This window comes from Nerophis ophidion, linkage group LG21 (genome assembly GCF_033978795.1).
Source record: "Nerophis ophidion isolate RoL-2023_Sa linkage group LG21, RoL_Noph_v1.0, whole genome shotgun sequence".
NCBI lineage: Eukaryota > Metazoa > Chordata > Actinopteri > Syngnathiformes > Syngnathidae > Nerophis > Nerophis ophidion.
The window spans coordinates 24,450,580-24,467,197 of NC_084631.1; the positions used below are offsets into that span (position 1 = coordinate 24,450,580).

The following is a 16,618-nucleotide window of genomic DNA, read 5'->3' on the forward strand; positions in this document are numbered from 1 at the left end:
TATAATTGAACACAAACATATTTATTACTGCAAACAAGTGTTTCTAAGTGCAAATAATTGTTCAGGAACATCGACATATTTAAAATAATAACTCACAGTTGATGTCTTTAAAGTGTAAAACAATGTACAGTTCAGTGTCTTTCAAACTATACAGTATGGGAAACAGTGTCCTCTAGAGTGGTCATTTTTCATATCAGTCTGGAAAATGTTGTTTCTCAGAAAAATTAACTAACATTCTAACTTTTAATAGTGTAAATACCGAAATATTGTGTGATGACTGTCTTATGCTGATAGTATATATTTGTACCATTTATTGATTAACGTGGACTTGAAAAATTATTCAAGTGTTACCATTTAGTGGTCAATTGTACAGAATCTGTACTGTACTGTGCAATTTACTAACAAAAGTTTCAATCAATTAAAAAAACCTCACAAACTGATGTTTGGCTTCGTTGCTGTCAAAAATCTTTTCTGTGCAACTTGTCCAGCTCTGCCTTCCGCCAAAGTGCAGCTGGAATAGGTTCCAGCTCCCCGCAACAACGACAGACAAGCAGCATAAAAATAGTAGCTTTTTAGTTTACACGTTTTTCTTGCGTGGGACTTTTTTTTTTTTTTTTTTTTTATGATTTCTGGCCGTGCGGCCCTGTGTCGCCTTAAAACGTTCGAAACGATTTGTAGAACGCAGACTTTCTTACCAAAGAGGTTATGTTTTGGCCTGGGCTTGTTTGTCTGTTTGTTAGCAACATAACTCAACCAGTTATGAACACATTTAATGTCCAAAAAAACACTTCATGTTATCTATGAGTATGAACACACTTCACTTCCTGCTCACGGCATTCAACGTCCCCACTTTGCCGTCCCGCGCTACGTAGAGAATTCTGGGAAATGTAGTTTAGAATAAAATACTGTGATACTTATGATACCATTAGATCCCTATTTATTATAGTTAGTGATGATCAAATACAATTCATAGCAATAGAGGTTGCCATACATTTATGCGCATTATAGAGTTTAGTTTCTGCTATCACGGCGATAGATTTATTTTACACTCACGACTCGTGTTGACGAACACATTTGATATGAGATTTAATGAACAAATGATATCTGTCAGTGTAATTCAAAACAGCTTTCCACACAATTTGATGTGACGATTAATGCAATGATTGAGTCAACTTCTAAAATCAAAAAATCTATAAATACAGAACACCAGTGGTTTTATTTACTAAAAAACTCACTTCCATTGCAAAGGATCAATATCTATGTTTCACCTCACTTAACGTGTGCTGCTTGGCCTGCATGTTCCCAAGAATGCCAAGTACAAAGTTTGCTCAAGTTAAGTTGTTTAACTTACTCGTCGTGGAAAACAACGTACACAACTTTTCTGCCCTTTTGGTTCATGTGTTAGCTTTGTAAGTGCAACAACAGAACTGTGCAGTATGACAACTTAATTCCATTTATTTCTCTTTCTCGCTCTAGCCAAAAAATTCACAGGTATCCCCATGTGTGCTCTCCTAGCCAACAAACGCTACGAGCTTCTCTACAACTGTGGCATTCAGTTGCTGCACATTGGCAGGCCTTTGGCCGCCTTCGAGTGTCTGATTGAGGCCGTGCAGGTTTACCATTCAAACCCACGGCTGTGGCTGCGACTTGCAGAGTGTTGCATCTCTGCTAATAAGGGGGTAAGTCAGTCACACACCTTGACATTTTTATTTAAAAAATTTAACAGTCTCTAGTTGTCAAGTGGTTTGTATTGTTTTTTTCTTGTTTGCGTGCAGGGTTCTGAACAGGAAAACAAAGGTTTGCCATGTAAAAAAGGTATAGTTCAGTCAATTGTCGGACAGGGTTACCATCGCAAGATTGTTTTGGCATCCCAGTCCATGCAGAACACTATTTACAGGTGAGTCCTTACCCTCACTACATCATATAGCAGAATTCAAAATATGTCCGACAACCAACTGGATTACAAGCTAAAGAGAGGATTCAATATTTTTCTGAATGACTGTTGAGCACTGAACTTGTTTTGTAATTCGGAGCCACTCTTCTGATTGTGCCGTATGTTGGTGCAGTGAGGGCCAATCAGCAGCCATCCCGGTAGCCAGCATGGAGTTTGCAGCCATCTGCTTAAGGAATGCTCTCTTGCTGTTGCCGGAACACCAACAGCCGGATGCAAAGACAGAGAACAGCTCCAAGAGTTCCAGTCAGTCAGGAAGCACTGAGAGTGGCAGCGAAAACAGTGACGCCTGCAGGTCAGGACACACAACAAACACACATTCAGATGTGACGCAAAAAGAATGATAGGTAAAGAAATCTTTGAAAATACAGTGGTAAGGTACCAACTAGGGACAGACTGGTAACATACTTTAAACTAATTTCCCGGATTTTACTAGGCCACAAAAACTCCACTGTTTCTTGTTACCATCTGCTTCAATCAATCAAACTTTATCAGTTTTATTTTTGTTACCTCTTGGTCGGTTGATCCATAGTTTTGAAAACGTTTATCATTTGTATGCAGATGATATTCAACTGTATTGCTCATTCAATGATTCAGAGTTTCACTTTTTTTGGGGAGATTCTGGAATATCTATTGTTTATTGTGTATCAAAAAACTGGTTGTCCTCAAATTACCTTCAGATAAATTCTAACAAAACGGAAACTGTGATCATTGTTCCAGATGAAAAGATCTCCCTAATCAAGAATTCCCTTGGTGCGTCTGTTAAGATAAGCCTCAGAAATCTTGGGCTTGTGTTTGATCAGTCAAAATCTTTGTCGTCAACTGACTAAAAACTGTTTTTTTTACCTGAGAAATATCTATAAAGTGAGAAATTTGCTGTCGAAAACAGATCTATAAACGGATCATTTACAGCAGTGGTTCTCAAATGGGGGTATGCGTACCCCTGGGGGTCCTTGAAGGTATGCCAAGGGGTATGTGAGATTTTTTTAAAAATATTCTAAAAAGTGTCCTGGGTATGACGTTAAACTACATCCAGGCATGAGATGGGAGGTTGTGTGTGGGGTTACTGAGTCCCAACTAACGTCTATAAAATGCACACAAAGAACCGTTTGCACCTTCTCTTGTGACTGGCGGGCGGTCAGCACCATAAAGCTGAGCGGGTCCCTGGGTAAATGGGGCGCGGACAACAAAGAGGACAGACTAAGTTCAACAGCCCAGTAAGGCAATTAGTCTAGGAAAAGGATCACTGATTTAAAATACCCCTTCCAACCCGCACCAAGCCAGCGTGGAAGGTGCAGGCTAATAACCAGCATGAAAAGTACGCCAAATGGCAGAAACATGCTGAGGCTTTCGTCCAGCAGTGGACTGACAACGGCTGATGATGATGATTCTAAAAAATAGCAACAATTCCAAAATCCTTTATAAATATATTTATTGAATAATACTTCCAAAAAATATGAATGTAAGTTCATAAACTGTGAAAATAAATGCAACAATGCCATATTCAGTGTTGACAACTAGATTTTATGTGGACATCTCCCATAAATATTAATGTTAAAGATTTCTTTTTTTGTGAATAAATGTTTTGAATTAAGTTCATGAATCCAGATGGATCTCTATTACAATCCCCAAAGAGGGCACTTTAAGTTGATTACTTCTATGTGTAGAAATTTTTATTTATAATTGAATCACTTGTTTATTTTTCAACAAGTTTTTAGTTATTTTTATATCTTTTTTTTCAAATAGTTCAAGAAAGACCACTACAAATGAGCAATATTTTGCACTCTTGTACAATTTAATAAATCAGAAAGTGATGACATAGTGCTGTATTTTACTTCATCTCTTTTTTTTCCAACCAAAAATGCTTTGCTCTGATTAGGGGGTACTTGAATTAAAAACATTTTCACAGGGGGTACATCAGTGAAATATAGTTGAGAACCACTGGTTTACACGTTCAGTTCTGTTTTCACACTTTTGAACAACGCACCTCAAAAGAGACTTCAGACTGTACAGAATACGGCTGCCAGACTTTTGTCCGGTGCACCCAGAACTGCCCAGATTATCCCCATTCTACCAACTCTTCATTGGCTTCCAGTCAAATTCCGCATTGAGTTTAAGATTTTAATCTTAACTTTCCGTGCTTTCCGTGCGATGCATGGTGGGGCCCCTCAGTATATCACTTATTTGGTATTCCCCTTTACTTCAGGGCGCAATTTTAAAAGGATCAATTGCACGTATTTATAACCAATTTTTTCATTTACATCCTTAGTCTCTAAATTTGATCAAGTCACTTTGGGAGGGTGACTTTGGAGCGACCCTGTCTGAGGCGAGCGGCACAGAGATTTGAATTAGAGTCCAAAAGTCTTGTATTCCCCAAAAAGGGAATAAGCGGTAGAAAATGGATGGATGGAAGTCTTGTATTTGTGCTAAACACGCTAATACATCACACTTATACCAAGGTCCGACTGGCTAAGATGTATGACAGACACCGATCACGTATTTTGTGATCGGTGTCAACAGTCTCCAACTAACTTCATACATATATTTTGGCTTTGTCCGTCCCTGTGCAGTTATAAAACTGAATTTTTTCTAACTATTTGCCTATGGTAATTAATGAAAAAATTAAGCCTCTGTCATCTTCTCTTAGGAAATTCAAAAAGAATCTTATAGCATTCAGTACGTTATTGGCGAGAAGACTCATTGTACTAAATTGGAACGCAAATGTGCCTCTTTGCCACATCCGCTGGATTAAAGATGTTTTGTAATTTCTCAAACTGGAGGAAATTAGGTTGACATTTGGTGATTGTTCTGTGAGGTTTCGAGAAGTGTGGGTTGGTTTCCAAGACGTGATGTAGAAGAGAGGGATCCCCAGTTTGGCCCCAATTGAGACGTGGTTAAACTGTGGTTGATTGATGAGTTTTTTGTTTGCTTTTGTGTACTGTTGAACCGTATTGAGGCAAAATCAAAGTGCAGTTAATTGTGGCTTCGTATTAATATTTACTTAAATTTGACTGATTTTGTTTTTAGGGTTGGGGGGAAAAAGTACATTTAATTTGTATCGTACTGTACAGTATTTATGTTAAATGTCTGTCTAAAAAATTTAAATAAACAAATGTTTAAAAAAAATACCCCTAATACTTACCCTTCTGTTTAGGAAAGCTAATAGTTTGGGTAAATGTTTATTTATGTGTATTGTGAGGCACAGCTCCTAAAGTGTGCTCTTATCTTTTGCAGTGGTAAAGGTCAGGAAGCAGACAAGTTACTCTCAGCAGTGCCATCGTCTCCTCTCAGGAAACAGGAAGTAGAAAACCTCAGGTAAATAGACCTGGACCTCAACATCGAGAGGCTTTTCAGGCAGTTGTTGACCCTATGTTTGGTGTGCAGGTGCTCCATCTTGGCATGCAGTGCCTATGTTGCATTAGCACTGGGAGATAACCTGATGGCTTTAAACCATGCTGAGAAACTGCTCCATCAAACCAAGCTGTCAGGATCCCTCAAGTAAGTTTTGCTGCTCTTTCTCCAGACCTTGAATTTGACTTTTTGATGAGTGATTCTTGACCTCAGAGTCCATACTCTTTTGAATCAATGTGTTTATCTATGTGTATATCTATGTGTTGAGGTTCCTCGGTCACCTCTATGCTGCTGAGGCCCTCATGTCACTGGACAGGATCTCTGACGCTATCGTTCACCTCAACCCAGAGAACGTCACTGATGTGTCGATGGGGACCATGACCAGTGAGCAAGACCCAGGTCTGCTGCTTTTACGTGTGGTTACAGTTACTAAGTGGATAAAAAAATGTGTACACGTGGAAAAAAATAAACTTTTAGGATTTACTTAAAACATTCTTAAACGGAGACTGCACTTTAAAAAAGAAAAACTTGCCTATCGTTCACAATCATTATGAGCGACAACACGTTTTTTATTTTTAGGAGTTTTAAGAATTATAAAAAAATGCTTGCAAGATGCGGCTACCGGGAGTCACCGTAGTAGCCTTCAAAGCCCTCTACAACAATGTTAAAACCCTCCATCAATGTTATATATTGTCACACACACACTAGGAGTGGCGAAATTATTCTCTGCATTTGACCAATCACCCTTGATCACCCCCTGGGAGGTGAGCGGAGCAGTGAGCAGTTGCGGTGGCCACGCCCGGGAATCATTTTTGGTGATTTAACCACCAATTCCAACCCTAGATGCTGAGTGTCAAGCAGGGAGGTAAAGGGTCCCATTTTTTTATAGTCTTTAGTATGACTCGGTCGGGGTTTGAACTCACAACCTACCGATCTCAGGGCGGACACTCTAACCAGTATGCCACTGAGTAAGTTAACAACATGTAATATGTTTTATATAAACACTGCAAGTATATATATAATGTAGTAACAGACATCTTCATAACAATATGTAATATGTACAATATACACACTGCAAGTATATGTTTAATTTAGTAACAGACCCATTCATAACAATATGTAATATGTTTTATATACACACTGTAAGTACATAATAAAATGTAGTGATAGACACCTTCATAACAATATGTAATATGTACAATATTTGCTTTTTTTTTTTTTTTTCACCATTTAGCGGTTTTTAGCATTACCGGAACTTATTTCTTCAGTGCATGTATTTTAATTTCTGTAGCAACAGACTTCTGGCAGCAAATGTGTGTTCCTACTTCAGGAAACAAACGAGTTTGTTCTAATATTGGCAGACTTGGTAACAAACAACAATGACCACTGTTTTTGGACAAATGAGGATTCAAAACCTTATTTTTTTTAAGCTGAATATACGGAGGACGCTGCTGTTTTTAGAAGCCAGCACGAAGGATGAGTGAGACGCTGGAGCAGACGGAGTGGGAGAGAGTGAAGTTGGCGGGACTTGACATTGTTAATGTGGAACTTGGAGCCATGCTATGCCGACACTAATGGTGTGCTTACCCAAAATAATCTGGAAAAAATTGTCGCCAGCCAGCTGGACCAATCGGGCAACTGTCCATCAAGTGAGTCACGGTAAAATGTATCATGATCATGCTTGTTAGTACAACTACAGTATATACGCTGTCAAGCTAGTCGTGTACAAAAAAAACATGAAATAATACTTTACAGATACTGTAATATAATTTTATGTTTTTCTGTCAGTACAGATTGGTGTCCTATTGCATTGTGTTGTGCATTGCGAACTCAAAAGCTATTCAGCTATTGATGCTAATGCCGAAGCATGCCCTCGCAAGGTGCTAGAGAAAAAGTTCCTTAGTGTTTGCTTTGACAATAACAATGTTGCTACAGTTTGGTTACAATACACGTTACAGAACGTACATTAAATATTGTTGAAAGTTTTTGAAAGCATTTTTAAGGTGTTTTAGAGGCAGAATTGGTGGCTAACATTTGCTGCATTGCTAGCCACCTAGAACAAGACAATGTTTAGATGTCATAATGCAAATTAAAAAAAAAATGTTCGCCTGCTTGTCTCTCATTATGATTGTGAACAATTGGCAAACTTCCCAAAAAAATGTGCAGTTTCTCTATAAGAATGTGCACAATAGATTTTAACACCTTCTTTACTTTGTCTATGTAAATGGGCAACAAAGGTGGCTTTAGCATTGCATTTGCTTATTGAAAGCTAAAATGCCACGTTGTTGCAATGCTACGGGATCGAAACCGGTATTGGTTGTTATATTTTTGTAGACCAGTATTGCCTAAAGTGGGGCCAAGGGGCCAAACTTGGCCCATCGAAAATGTAATAAATGTTCATACTGACCTCTTTCAAACTCACCCGGACTGTCCTGATCCAAAATTGATATCGGATATCAGTCCACTACCAAAAAAAAACAATTATTTGATTATATCAACTTGCATGTAAATTCTACAATATAAGCTCCGGTACAAGCAGTCCAGTCAAGTGTTTACTTGTGCAAAGCACCCCCCGCGACACCAAAGGGGACAAGCGGTAGAAAATGGATGGATGGATGGAAGCTTCTCAACCAGTTAAGGTCGTTAACTTCCAAAAATCACAAAACAGAGGTAAACATGCTAACCTATAAACTAGGACAGGGGTGCCCATTACGTCGATCGCGATCGACTGGTCGATCTCGGAGGGTGTGTCAGTCGATCTCAAGCCAGGCATTAAGAAATGGACATAAAAATTAGCAATCATCAATCATACCAAGACTTCACTTTCGTCAGTTGTTTGACATTCTCGGCACCCGAGGATCTTGTGAGATGACGCTGGCTGCTGCGAGCTCATATTTAAGAAAAAAAATCACTAACAGGGCGGACGCAGAGAAACACATTTTATTTCTAGAGACTCCGTACCTACTGTCAAAACTCTAAAGACCGACAGCACAGTTCCTGTCTTCACCATAAAAGACCTGTTTCATCCTCCCTGTGCTAACAAAATAAGAGTCTCAGAAAGCTAGCGTGCACAAGCTAGCAAGCTACGGAGTTTGATGCCAATGTATTTCTCCCCCGCCCTCAGCGACCGCTTTCTCACTTGCTTGCCCACCCGCACAGTCACTGACGTCACTCACCTGCTGCCAGACATTAAAGGGCCACACACATATGCTACTCTCATAACAAAGTGTTTAAAAACGAGTATGCAAGTTGGACAAATGAGATGCCAAATCCAACCACTTTCATGTGGTATTGGACAGAAAGGAGAACTTTTTTTTTCCTCCATTTGAAAATGCGGACGTTATCAACACCACTGTCTAATTCCAATCAATGCAAGTCATCAGAATCAAATACACCAACTTATATTCTTGTCTTCATGAAAGAAAGGAATCTATGTGTGTTAAACATGTTTGTATTATCATTAAACACCATTAACTTGTTAACAAAAATGTCTCTTTCATAAATAAATAAATATAAATTATAAATAGGAATGAGGTAGATCTCCTCGACTTGGTCAATTGAAAAGTAGCTTGCCTGCAGAAAAAGTGTGAGCGCCCCTGAACTAGGACTAGGAGCTAGAAGCTACACCACAGCATAGCAGACAATAGCACACAAGCTAGACATAAGTAATTGAACAATATTGCAATGTAAAACAGCACATTTTTAGAGTAACAAATAAATATAGTTGCATATTACTTACACATACAAAGTCTCCAAGATTATTAGAAAGTATCAAGTAACAAACGTGTCTGTATCATTCAACTAACAGTGTCATGAGCTTGACTTTATGAGTTAATGTGGCCACTGGGGGAAACAAAAAAGCAATTACTACTCCACTTCAACTTAAAGACAGAATGAGTCCATTCCAGACAGTTATTAATAAATGGTTAGGTGTTTTTCATACTGTACCTAACATTGTTCTCATTTCACTTAATCAAACCTTTTCAAATATTCCACACTCCTAAACAATGCAAGTATGTTCTGTATGATTCCTGCTGATATCAAATGGAATGAATAATGGCCAATACTCAAGGTTCCAATATTGGTATTGTGAAGCTCACCCAACCATTAATGGCATGTCTGCAAACTACTTGTCATCAATCATTGTATGTTACCCCTATTAAATGAACCTTATTGTTTACATTTGGTCTGTTTGTGGTTCACACCAAAACAAGCCTACATACTTCACTATGAATGTGAAGAAATTTTATTTTACTGAATAACATTTCAATCTAGTGAATGCCGAGTCTTATAACGATTCTTAATTGATCCCCAAAAAATCAAAAATCTCTTTTTTTTTCCCTCTTAAATATGTCCTGTCTAGCCACTCAGACAAATCATATTGTTGATGTAGATCATAGGTGTCAAACTCTGGCCTGTTGGCCAAATTTGGCCTGCCGTATAATTTTATTTGGCCCTTGAGGCAAAATCAATTTAACATTTGAGCTGGCCCGCTGGTATTATACACCCCCACGCTGTAACACCGCAAATTCTCATACTTGCCAACCCTCCCCATTTTCCCGGGGGACTCCCAAAGTTCAGTGCCCCTCCTGAAAATCTCCCGAGCCATCCATTTGCCACAATTTCTCCCGATTTCCACCCGGACAACAATATTGAGGGCAGGCCTTAAAGGCACTGCCTCAAGCGTCCTCCACAACCTGTCGTCCACGTCCGCTTTTCCTCCATACCAACAGCGTGCCGGCCCAGTCACATAATATATGCGGCTTTTACACACAGACACAAGTAAATGCAAGGCATATTTGGTCAACAGCCAAGGGTGGCCATATAAACAACTTTCACACTGTTACAAATATGCACCACACTGTGAACCCACACCAAACAAGAATGACAAACACATTTCAGGAGAACATCCGAAACACCGTAACACAAGATAAACACAACAGAACAAATAACCATAACCCCTTGCAGCACTAACTCTTCTGGGACGCAACAATATACAAGCCCACCTCAACCCCCCATGCACTTTCTCTTGCCACTTCAAGGCTTGACTGTTTGATTCATTCCTTATTGTTATTTTATTTTCAAATGTATTATTAGCCTGTTGAAAAAGTTTATTTTGATAATTACCTCAGAAGGATGCAAATACAAAAGAGGCATTGAATTTTAATTTCAATTTTTTTTATATGCCATTGATATTTTTTTATTATTATTATTATTATTGGAAACTTGATTTTGCATGTCACTTTAAAGTTATATAAGCCTTGCTTGTTCAATATCCAATGCAAAACATGTTTGGGTCCCTGTTAAAAGGTTCATTTGTTCAACTTTGGCCAGCGACTTTGTTCAGTTTTAAATTTTGGCCCACTCTGTATTTGAGTTTGACACTCCTGATGTAGATGATCATATCTACTGCACAGATTTACTTTAGAAAAGAAAGTGTTGGATACTTCTCCTGTTGCCTTATTTATATTTGACTTTATTAAATGTTTGGGTTGACATTTATTCATTTCTAGGGGTCGTACACAAACAAAAATGTTCCATATATGAATTATATCATTTTTTTCTCAGCAGGATCTGATAAAGGAGATGAACCTGTTGAATCATGTAAGTGCATTTATTTCAACATTTAGCGGAACAATGAACAATCTTACAAAATGGCAGCAAATATGAGGATGTTTACTTTGTGTATTTTTGCAGCTGGGAAGCAAACCCCCCTCTGTTATCCCAGCAGTGTGACATCAGCTCGGGCCATGATGCTCTTCAACCTGGGCAGTGCCTACTGCTTACGCAGCGAATATGACAAAGCTCGCAAGTGCCTTCATCAGGTAAACATGGCAGCCATGGATCATTTGACATCAGCTGATTGTTGAAGTGTGAATGATACGCCCGGCTAGTACTTCTGCGTTCATGCTCACACTCGCACGCTAACGTGGAAGGACAGTGTGTCAATCAAAATATTGGCTTTTGGCTGTGGTTAAAGGGGAACTGCACTTATTTTGGAATTTTGCCTATCACCCTCAATCCTTTTCTAAAACACAAACATATATCTTTATTTTTCATGCATTTTAACTCGGAAATAAGCGTTAGCAAATGTCAGCTAACAATGGAGTCAATGTATTTTGCCTATAAAAATATCTTAAAAAAACCTCTAGGAAGGTTTTATATACACGCTGCAAATATATACGTAATGTAGTAACATTTATAATAAAATGTAATATTTACATATTTTGATCATTTTAAGCATACAACGGTGTATTAATTCTACAGATGCATCACAACGTTCACTTTTCCCTTCAACAACAACACTACTAATCATGGCAGACGTGATGAGAGACAACAAAGACTACTTTGGGACAAATGATGATCGAGAAACTTATATTTTTGATCCTGAATATAAGGAGGATAATATACATGTTTTAGAAGTGTGCCAAACAGATGCAGCTTTAGTGAAACACTAAGCATCATGTAGCAGTATTGATAAGTGCTAAACACGATATGCAAACAATAAAACAATCACTTACTGTACAATATCTGCTCTCATTGGGATAAAGACTTGGCATGTTCATATATTCCCCTTTACATGAACAATTAATCATAATCCTCATGCAAATGTGCACCAAAAAAGTGTCTTTTTGTGTCTTTCTCAACACAAGTTTGATTTCAAAGTTGACCAACTTGTAGGTTTATGTCCACAACCTTCTACTATCCAGGTGAGGGGCATGCTTTATAATCTAGAATTAACTTCCACCAACTCAATTCAATATGTCAATATAGCAACATAAACTAGTTAGCTCTCTGTGATAGTTTGTCTGTGTTAGTGCGTATAGTAAAAATATCGCTAATACTTAATATTTATGTCACGACAGGTAATTGGAGTATTGTTAGTGCTTTTTGTTTTTTTTAGAGGGCATTATGGGTGCAATAGCCACCTCGTACTTGCCGTATTTGATAAATTAGAATCCATTAAAAAAAACATGTTTTATTTTCATTTATAGGGTTTATAAATAATAGGCAACATTACCCCCAAAAAGTGCAGTTCTATTTAAGTGCTCTGACTATGTTGAATAATATTGCCATCTACTGGATGGTTTTGTAATTATATCTCATTCAGTCAGCTGCACACTGTATTTTTAAAAAGCCATGGCTAGCATGTAGCGCAAGTCTTAAAACAAATTAAATAAAAAGAGAACACTGAAGATTAAGGGTGCAACAGATTTTTAAAAATCACTGTGTGGATCGTTTTACTCGTTTAAGTCACGGGTTGGACTATTTTTGGAATTATCAAATAAAATGAGAAGACAAAACATAACTGTGCTCTCTTTTTATTTTATTTTATTTTGTAAAACTCTTTCGTTAATTACTTAATTTAGTAAAATCGATTATTGATATTTTTTTTTGTTTTTTTTATGTTTTTTGTTTTTTACTGTCCTGTCCAGCCACTCAGACAAATCATATTGCTGATGTAGATTATCTACAATATATCAGCTGTACAGATTTATTTTCGAAAAGACAAGTGTTAGGTACTTCTCTTGTTGCCTTATTTGTATTTGACTTTATTTAATATTTGGGTATAATTTTATTCAACAAAACCGGTTTTCTTGTAAGTAACATAGAAATTGATCAGAGCGGTTTATCGATTTTATAGAGGAATGTAGTTAATCATAGAACTGGCACCCTATGTTATTTAAAAAAAAAGTATAGACTTCAAATTGAATCGAAAAATTACCCCAAGGAATTGAATCAAATGGTGTGGTCCCCAAACATTCACAACCCTACTGATTAGACATTTTAATATATGTGAACATATTAATACATGTGCTGTTTCCAAGAATGACAAGACTGCGTCTCTTTTTAGGCTGCATCCATGGTGAACACCAAGGAGATCCCTCATGAAGCCATCCTGTTGGGAGTCTACTTGGAGTTGCAGAACGGTCAGCTCTCACTCACACTACCTCTTATTCTCTCCAAGAATTCTTTGTTTTAACAATTTCCTTAGTAATTGGTCTTGCTTTTAAAACCGACCATTGATGACAGTGTCTGCCATGTGTTGCTGTTAAGTATTTGCCGCTAAAAATCCAATCTCTATTGTTTGTGTCAAGTATTTGTCCACTAAAATATCCAATTTTTTATTGTATATTTTATATTTTTGTCCGCTAAAACATCCGATCTTTGTTTGTCTAGTATTTGTCTGCTAGAACACCCAGTCTTTATTGTTTATGTAAAGTATTTGTCCGTTAAAACATTGATCTTTGTTTGTACGTATTTGTCCTCTTGAACACCCAATCTTTATTGTTTATGTCAAGTATTTGTCTGTTAAAACATTGATCTTTATTGTTTGTAAGTATTTGTCCTCTAGAACACCCAATCTTTATTGTTTATGTCAAGTATTTGTCTGTTAAAACATTGATCTTTATTGTTTGTAAGTATTTGTCCTCTAGAACAGTGGTTCTCAAATGGGGGTATGCGTACCCCTGGGGGTACTTAAAGGTATGCCAAGGTGTACGTGAGATTTTTCAAAAATATTCTAAAAATAGCAACAGTTCAAATATCCTTTATAAATATATTGATTGAATAATACTTGAACTAAATATGAATGTAAGTTCATAAACTGTGAAAAGAAATGCAACAATGCAATGTTCAGTGTTGACAGCTAGATTTTTTGTGGACATGTTCCATAAATATTGATGTTAAAGATTTCTTTTTTTGTGAAGAAATATTTATAATTAAGTTCATGAATCCAAATTGTTCTCTATTACAATCCCCAAAGAGGGCACTTTAAGTTGATGATTACTTCTATGTGTAGAAATCTTTATAATTGAATCACTTGTTTGCTTTTCAACAAGTTTTTAGTTATTTTTATATATATTTTTTTTTTCCAAATAGATCAAGAAAGACCACTACAAATGAGCAATATTTTGCACTGTTATACAATTTAATAAATCAGAAACTGATGACAAAGTGCTGTATTTTACTTCTTTGTCTCTTTTTTTTTTCAACCAAAAACGCTTTGCACTGATTAGGGGGTACTTGAATTAAAACAATGTTCACCGGGGGTACATCACTGAAAAAAGGTTGAGAACCACTGCTCTAGAACATCCAATCTTTATTGTTTATGTGAAGTATTTGTCTGTTAAAACATTGATCTTTATTGTTTGTAAGTATTTTTCATCTAGAACACCCAATCTTTATTATTTATGTCAAGTATTTGTCTGCTAAAACATCCAATTTTTATTGTTTATGTCAAGTATTTGTCCGTTAAAACATCCGATCTTTATTGTTCAGTATTTACCGCTAGCACATCTGATCTTTGTTTGTCAAGTATTTGCAGCTAAAACATCCAATCTATATTGTTTACGTCAATTATTTGTCCATTAAAACATTGATCTTTATTGTTTGTAAGTATTTGTCTGCTAGAACACACAATCTTTATTGTTTATGTAAAGTATTTGTCCGTTAAAACATTGATCTTTATTGTTTGTAATTATTTGTCCTCTAGAACACCCAATCTTTATTATTTATGTCAAGTATTTGTGCGCTAAAACATCCAATCTTTATTGTTTATGTCAAGTATTTGTCCGTTAAAACATCCGATGTTTATTGTTAAGTATTTACCGCTAACACATCTGGTCTTTGTTTGTCAAGTATTTGCCGCTAAAACATCCAATCTATATTGTTTATGTCAAGTATTTGTCCTCTAAAACATATGATCTTGTTGTTTGTCAAGTATTTGCCGCTAAAACATCCAATCTATATTGTTTATGTCAAGTATTTGTCCTCTAAAACATATGATCTTGTTGTTTGTCAAGTATTTGCCGCTAATACATCCAATCTATATTGTTTGTCAAGTATTTGTCCGTGAGCACATCCAATAGGGCGGTGAATCTTTGGGCACCAGACAATTCCATTTGACTCGATTATTGGGGGTAAAGATTTGATTCAGATTTAATTCTCAATTCAAAACTATAATATCAATACTTTTTAATAACATTGGGTGACACTTCAACGATTAACTACAGTCCTCCATAAAATAGACAAACACCTATGATCATTTTTTATTGCATATTTATTTCTTACTTACTTAAATTATGACTTATTACTTTGAAGAAAACTGGTTTTGTTTAATACAATTCTAACCAAACATTTATTTGAGGCAACAAGTGAAGTATCCAACACTTCTCTTTTCTAAAGTAAATGTATACACCAAAATAATGATTTGTCTGAGTGGTTGGACAGGACATATCGAAAAATAAAAATATATTTTATCTTTTTTTTTTTTTATCGATTAAGAATTGTTACATATAAGAATCACTAATTATTAAAAATCTATATATTTGACACCTTTACACCCAATCTTTGTTTACGTCAAATATTTGTCTGCTGTGTCCAGGCAACACCCAGCTGGCCTTGCAGATCATCAAACGGAACCAACTGTTGCCCACAGTGACCCAGAGGTTGTCCCCAGACTCTCGCAAGAAAGCTGTCCAGCTTCCAATATCCTTCCCACAAGTCCAGCGTAAATGAACCTCCTTTGACCCCGCTGACACTCTGAGCAGCCTTGATATTTATTAAGCTTCTTCCCTCGGCACCAGAGCTGGTTTCAAAAGCAAAACTAACCACTGGCTGTCTGCTGGGACACATGGTCACATGATCATAGACTGAGGCTTCTTCTGGCCATCATTATTTTTTAATTCATCAGTCTGAATAACAAAATAAATTTTTATTTACTTTGACCTGCCAATCTCGGATCTCCTTTTTACACTTACACTGTACCCACGTTGGGACTTGTTTGATATGCGATTGGTAGTTGAGCAGTAAATATACTTGGACTAAAATATCAGCCTGATCTGAGAAGATGTGGCTCTTCAGTCATCATGTAGGCTGCAGACTCGGAATGGTACTAAGCTAGAACATGCTACATGAATTTTAAAGACTGATGCGTTGTGTTCAAGAAGCACCGCAGTTTATTACTTCAACTCCTTTAAACTGCTTTTCCATTCAATTTGCCACAGGAATTTTGCCAGTCGCAAATTCTACAGCAAATGATTCCCCATTAAGATACAAAATACATTCATTTTTTACTGTGCAGAGTGACAATTCAGCTGGAGTTTCCAGGAATTGTGTACAGATCCTTGCAACATGGGGCGATTGTCTCGGGTGAATGGCAAAACAATGGGTCTCAGTATCTTGTCACTGTATAAAATGTACTTGCGTTCATTGTCCATAACACAGGGTTCGTATGGGTGCTTAAAAACCTTGAAAATGCTTGAATTTTAATGTGTTTTCAAGGTTTGAAAAATGCTTGGATTTTGGGTGAAG

The 16,618-nt window shown here is 36.9% G+C and overlaps 1 protein-coding gene across 7 annotated transcripts in view; it reads left to right on the plus strand.

Moving 5' to 3' along the window:
- Positions 1-16,032, plus strand: part of cnot10 (CCR4-NOT transcription complex, subunit 10) — a 40,772-nt gene extending 24,740 nt beyond the window's left edge. For 6 of the 7 annotated variants that reach the window (XM_061882305.1, XM_061882302.1, XM_061882304.1 and 3 more), the window contains exons 10-19: positions 1,477-1,679; positions 1,776-1,897; positions 2,067-2,246; positions 5,186-5,266; positions 5,336-5,449; positions 5,571-5,701; positions 10,871-10,906; positions 11,000-11,127; positions 13,158-13,233; positions 15,690-16,032. In XM_061882305.1, the coding sequence (XP_061738289.1) occupies positions 1,477-1,679; positions 1,776-1,897; positions 2,067-2,246; positions 5,186-5,266; positions 5,336-5,449; positions 5,571-5,701; positions 10,871-10,906; positions 11,000-11,127; positions 13,158-13,233; positions 15,690-15,823 (1,205 nt within the window). In that variant the 3' untranslated portion in view covers positions 15,824-16,032. The remainder of the gene's footprint in view (positions 1-1,476; positions 1,680-1,775; positions 1,898-2,066; positions 2,247-5,185; positions 5,267-5,335; positions 5,450-5,570; positions 5,702-10,870; positions 10,907-10,999; positions 11,128-13,157; positions 13,234-15,689) is intronic. The other variant, XM_061882303.1, reaches the window with a different exon arrangement.
- Positions 16,033-16,618: the final 586 nt, after the last annotated feature.